Source organism: Nothoprocta perdicaria, unplaced genomic scaffold (assembly GCF_003342845.1).
Source record: "Nothoprocta perdicaria isolate Ctin4 unplaced genomic scaffold, notPer1 scaffold_170, whole genome shotgun sequence".
Classification (NCBI taxonomy): Eukaryota; Metazoa; Chordata; class Aves; order Tinamiformes; family Tinamidae; genus Nothoprocta; species Nothoprocta perdicaria.
Genome location: NW_020454872.1, coordinates 848,861 through 854,785, shown reverse-complemented (window position 1 = coordinate 854,785; position 5,925 = coordinate 848,861). Strand labels below are relative to the sequence as shown.

The 5,925-nt window shown below is 53.7% G+C and overlaps 1 protein-coding gene across 1 annotated transcript; it reads left to right on the top strand.

Moving 5' to 3' along the window:
- The first annotated feature begins 2,550 nt into the window (after nucleotides 1-2,550).
- Nucleotides 2,551-4,471, top strand: LOC112944652 (adenosine receptor A3-like). Its single transcript, XM_026036127.1, has 2 exons — nucleotides 2,551-2,900; nucleotides 3,830-4,471. The coding sequence occupies exons 1-2, from the start codon at nucleotides 2,551-2,553 to the stop codon at nucleotides 4,425-4,427; spliced, it is 948 nt and encodes a 315-aa protein (XP_025891912.1). The 3' UTR covers nucleotides 4,428-4,471.
- The last annotated feature ends 1,454 nt before the right edge of the window (nucleotides 4,472-5,925 follow it).

The window sequence follows — 5,925 nt, the reverse complement described above, 5'->3', positions numbered from 1 at the left end:
ATGTGAGGAAAGAGATGCTGGGAGGGGAAAGCACATTTCAGGAAGCACGCTCACATGCACTTAATGCAAAGGGAAGTAGGCAGCAGGGAATGGGSAAAGAGCGGGGTGGGAGAGAGGAGGATGAGAGCGCAGATGGCACGGGACGACACGGCCAGAGGCTGCGAGGAGGCAGCTCTTCCCTGCAAACAAGTGTCTGACACCCTGCGCGAACAAACACAACCGTAGCTGATGTCAAGGCACGTGATAAGATCAGTGATAAGATCAGAATCAGCAGGATTTTACTTATTTATTTATTAGTGCATCTGCATGTCACGCCTTTTGCAGAATCGTCCCTGCTCCGCTCCGCCCCTGGCACGCAGGGAGCCGAGGCCGGGGAGGGAACGTTCCCTTCCTGATCCTTATCGCCAGGATGTAGGAGGATCCTCGGGGAATAGCTGCGAGCGGCTGCTGGAGCCTTCCCAGGACTGAGCAAGCCGAGAGCAGCCCTTGCAGCGCCAGGCTGGGGCGTTGGACCTGCTGCACGTGGCGGTCCCGCTGCGTCCCCGTGCCGGTCCTTGCAGCGCCAGCCCACGGGCGTTGGACCTGCTGCCCACGGGCGTTGGGCCCCGCTGTCCCCAGCGTCCCCGCTCCGGTCCATGCGGCGCTGGCAGGCACCAGAACCGCCCCGTTGAGCCCTCCCCAGACGCAATCCCTGCGGATGCACAAACTGCAGCTCCGGGGATGCTCCAACGCGCAAGCGGAGAGGAAGCCCCTGGCCCCGTGCGCTGCTCTGCACTGGGGTGTTTATGGGCCTCGCAAGCTGTAAACACCCCCAGCTCCTGCTCGGGAGGCATCGGGACACGCGGAGCCTCTGCCGCCGGAGCGCGTTGTATTCGCAGCAGGAAACAGATGCTGCCTGTGGGAGGAAGCGTCGGAAGGACGCGGGGAACACGCGGGGCCGGGATGCTCCGTAACACCCAGGCCGGCCCTGCCGGGGAAGCTGCAGCCGCAGGGACCCCGGCCAAGGGGCTGCCGCTGCTTCCTCGTCCCTGAGGCCGGGGCTGCCGGAGCATCCGCCGCGCGACGGCTCTGCCACCTCCTGGCTGCCTGCCCTGCTGCTCGGCCCCGTTGGGTTTCGCTGCGCTGTTCCAGGGCARAGAAAAACAAAGCACAACAAAAAGGAGGCCTGAAGTAAAAGCAATAAATCCAGTTCCTGCTTAACCAGCCCCCTTCACCCTGACGTTGCCCAGAGGCTGAAGGACCTCAGGTAGGATAATCCATTGCCTGGCCCCAAAGTAGGAGTCAGGAGGGGAAATCTGAAGACACCGAAGGCAAAAGGATGCAGAGAGAGAAACCCTGTCCTCTGCCAGGRTTATGGAGCTGCAGCCTCGCACCCAAATGCCTCCCTTTACCGCCACACCTCAGGGAGCAGAAGTAGTTTGAATATTTTTATGGCAGACGAATTTAGCCAGAGCAGAACATGAAGGAGTCTCATTTCTTCCTGGCCCTGCCTGCTCCCGGGGCCAATTTCACTTCCCCGTGCCAAGTTTAGCCAGCAAGCTCGGTGGAAGAGCGGGAGGATGCAGCGTTTGGGACCATGAGTGTTTTGGCAGGCTGCAAAGGGGACTCCCAGGCTGACACGAGCTCCCATCCGTGTCTCTCGTCTCCATTTTCTCTGGAACGGGAGCGGGTCCTTCCCTGGCGGTGGGGACAGGGCGCCCTGGGGCACAGCAGCAGCAGCAGCAGCGCTGCAGGGAGCAGCTCCTGGCACGAGCGCCAGCGACCRCAGTCTGCACAGCCCGGCACGCTGCTCCGTGCGCAGAGCTGCGGCTTGCTCCTGCAGCAAAAAGGTCTTGGGGGACCAGGCACCCTCGGGATGGGAAAAACACCCTGCTCTCCAAACCCTGCTGTTCTCACAGGGTGTTGTACTGATTTATAACATAACGAGGGCACCCACTGGTGAAGGAAAAGCCACGGGCACTGCTGCAACACTGTTCTGGGGGCATTAGGAAGAGTCCGAGGAAGGAGATTCTCAGCTGCTCCAGGGTCTGCTTGGAAAAATACACCCCAAGTTAGAACACAGCTCAACATGCTGCTAACACCCCTTAAAGTGTTGCATTTCCTGCAGTGTCTGCAGAATGATTATCTCCATTGATAAGCAGCAGCTTTGCATGGTCACCTCTGATCACAATTTTCTTCTAAGACTGTGACTAGGAAGAGGAAGTGCTAAAAATACTTGTTGCGGGTTTTTGGTAAGCAGGTTTGGGGTGGCTTTTCTCCTGTGCCCCACTATAGTTTTCTGAAGGGCTCGAGTGATGCTCCGAGCTGCAGGGCTGCTCTGAGCAGAGGGAGGTGTGGGTGTCGAGATGGGCATTTCGTGGACACGGAGAGAGTTGCAGCTCTGGAGAAAGGGAAGAGGTCGCTCACTGCGGGAGCCCTGAGGATGTGAAATTCTGGAGAAGGTCTGCGCTGGGACGAGGCACTGCAACCACCAGGGTTAGTCACTGCAGGCGGTCMCCTGCTCGCCGCGGCACCGCGAGCCCGAGTTGGCAGCTCCGCAGCCTCCTCGCCATGCCCAACAGCAGCCTGGCGCTGAGCGGCCTCGACGGCATCTACATCAGCACCGAGGCCCTGATCGCTCTGCTCGCCGTTCTGGGCAACGTGCTGGTGATCTGGGTGGTGAAGCTGAACCCRGCCCTGCGCAACACCACGCTGTACTTCATCAGCTCCCTGGCGCTGGCCGACATCGCCGTGGGCGTCCTCGTCGTGCCCCTGGCCATCGCCATGAGCCTGGGGGTCAGCGTCCCCTTCCACGCCTGCCTCTTCATGTGCTGCCTCATGGTGACTTTCTGCTACGCGTCCGTCCTGTCCCTCCTGGCCATCGCGGTCGACAGGTACCTGCGAGTSAAGCTGCCCATCAGGTGAGACGCGGTCCCTCCGGGTCCCCCAGCCTCTCCTCGACCTTCCCCTGGTCCACGGGCTCTTCCCCAGCACGTGCAGCTGAGGAGCAGCGAAACACGGGGCGCTGAAACGCCCCGGGGCCGAGCCCCGCAGAGCAGGGACCGCGCGCCCCGACCTGCCCGCGCTCATCACGCGGCCACAGCTCCCTCGGGTGCAGGCGGCCACGGCATTTTCTGACCAGCATTTGGCCACAGGATGTGTCTGTGGTCAAGCAGTTTCAATCCTCCGGCTTCTGGCTCCTCGTGCAGTGCATGCTCGGAGCGGTAAAGACTTCCCGGAGTTTCGTTTAGTCATTTAGATATGATTTATATTTGCCTTGGCTAAAAATAGGGGACTAAGAAAACCTTACTCAGGGCTAATAAAAAGATGCAAATGGCTTTTTGTGTTTGAAAGGAAAAGTGAATGCGAGGTAGAAACCCAGAGCATAACCTCGACCATGAAAGAGGTTATACTTTTATAATGCAGAAAGGACCTATAGATTGGAGAGTGAAAAAATAWCGTGGTCATACAAGCAGCATAAGTAAAGTGTAAATGATAAAGTGCATCCAAGGAAGTTGAGAAATAGCAGAGATCTGCTAGAAATACAACTACTACTCAGTTGAGAGCCACAGTGCGATCATAATGAAACAAGAAACAAAATAGCTGAAAATAGACAAGATTATAAGCAAAAAGAGGAGTTAAGCATAGTCCAATTTAAACAGATTCTGCTAAGTGACCATTGTGAAAAGCACTTGTGGCTCATCTTAAGATTCTTTTTCCCAAGGAGAGGGAGCTAATGCTCACTTGCGTCCCAGGGAACCTGCAGTATTGACCATGTGAGTTCTTGAAACCATCCGCAACTATTCCAAATGCTTCTGCTTAGTGTGGCCTGGGTTTTCTTCCTCAACAGATATAAAATAATCTCTACAGAAAGAAGAATTTGGTTGGCACTGGGGTTGTGCTGGTCTGTCTCGCTGCTGACAGGGTTAATCCCCATGTTTGGGTGGAACAACAGAAGAGTCGGCAACCCGGACCTGCTCAAGTGTCGGTTTGTCTCCGTGATGAAGATGGATTACATGGTTTATTTTGGCTTCTTCGCATGGACCCTTGTCCCTCTGGCCATCATGTGTGCTCTGTATGCTGAAATCTTTTATATGATTCGGACAAAGCTCAGCCAAGGTTCAAACAGCGTGAGAGCGGCAGGGACATTTTATGGGCGGGARTTCAGGACAGCCAAATCTCTAGCTCTCGTCCTCTTCCTATTTGCAATATCCTGGTTGCCCCTATGCATCATAAACTGCGTTTCCTACTTCTACCCCAACTGGCCGATCCCCCAGCACTGGATATACTTGGGAATTCTCTTGTCCCATGCCAATTCTGCCATGAACCCTATTCTCTATGCTTGCAGGATAAAGAAGTTCAAAAACTCATACCTTTTAATTTTAAAAAGTCATATGTTGTGCAGAAAAACAGAGCCAGCTGTTCCTACAGAGCAAGCTACGGACTAGTAGCTACAAGTCAAGACCGAACACTGAACTGTCAGTGTTACCAGACAGTTGCTGAAAAGCTTTGCTGCACAACGAAGCTCGTGAGAAGATACATGCTCCGCTTCATGTACTGGCTCCTTTGGGCGAACTCTTCTCTGATAAGGGCAAGTTCCTCTTACTCAGCCCCATGCACATTCCACGTGAAGCCTAAAAGGATCATTTATGATCTCCTGCACAACTACACCCCAAATAACTCTGCTCAGTGCTTGTGGCAAACCCAGATCTTCCAGGCAAGTGTCTTCCTTTCCCAGGACCTTCCCTGGCTTTCTGTTGGCTCGAGTGCTCCTCGGTAGGCAGGTGATGCTGAGCACTGATATCAAGGCGGAGATTTTTTGCTCCTACTTCCTACCTCAGACCTGTTCGGCTGGTAAAACCAACACTTGTTCCTTTCTAATTGTAAGTAGAGAGCGAGCAGTATCAGTTAGGGACTTGGTTTGTGTTTGGGGCCAGCTGCAGCCCCTGTGCATCGCGCGGGCAGCCGGGCCAGAGCCCAGAGCCACCCCGGGAACACACGGCCGCTGTCCTAACCAGGCGCACGCAGAAGAGGGAAGCCGGCCGGGGACGGTGATTGCGTCTGCCGTGAAAGATAACGGCAGCTCTGGCTTCCTCTGCACTCCTCACTCCCCACGCCGGGGTGCAGCCAACCCTCACCCACCCATCAGTGACTTATTTTCCACGTTTGTCACTTAGGGCTACCCACGGCAGGGATTCGTCCTGCACAACGTATTCCTGCACTTACCCTATAAGCAGGATCTGCTTTCCCAACACTCGAGTCAAGCATCGTTTGCTGCAAGTGAAGGTCGTCTGCTCTCAGCCAAACCTTTGCAAACCTGGTGAAAAGCTTCTCTTTTTGCAACCACCTGTTACAAAACAGACTACTCTGAACTGCAGTTCAAAGTGGGTCTCCCATGTGTATTTATACACATAATGTATATACATGTATATGTATGTTTATCTTTTTATTAAATCATTTAAAAAGCGAGAAGATAGTAATGTCTTAAAAAAAAAAAAAAAAAACTCTTTTCCTTCAAGAATCAAAAAAGCAGCCCGAGTGAGACTCCTCTATTGCTTTAGAAGTTAGAAGATCCTGCTTAGAAATGCCAGCAAGGATCACACTRCAGCTTGCAGCATCTGTCTTTAGGGAACATGGGCCAAGCTGAAAAGAGGTGATTCAAGGCAAGGATTTTAAACTGCATTTTTAAATAATAAAAGCAGTCAAGAAAGCAGGAGGGCAGGGTAATCCTGCTTTATTTGGCTCAGAAAACAGAAGCGTAGTCTTCTGCTCTTTTACATAAGATCAGACATCTCAACTTTCCATTTGATGTAATCTTTGCCACAGAATAAAACTCTGCCCTGTTGCCCAGTTCAACTCTATTAACAAGCAGGCCAGCGAAGGAAGTCGCTGCGTAAGCACACAGTTTTGCTCTGCAATCTCTCCTGATCAGTTCATGAAACTCCY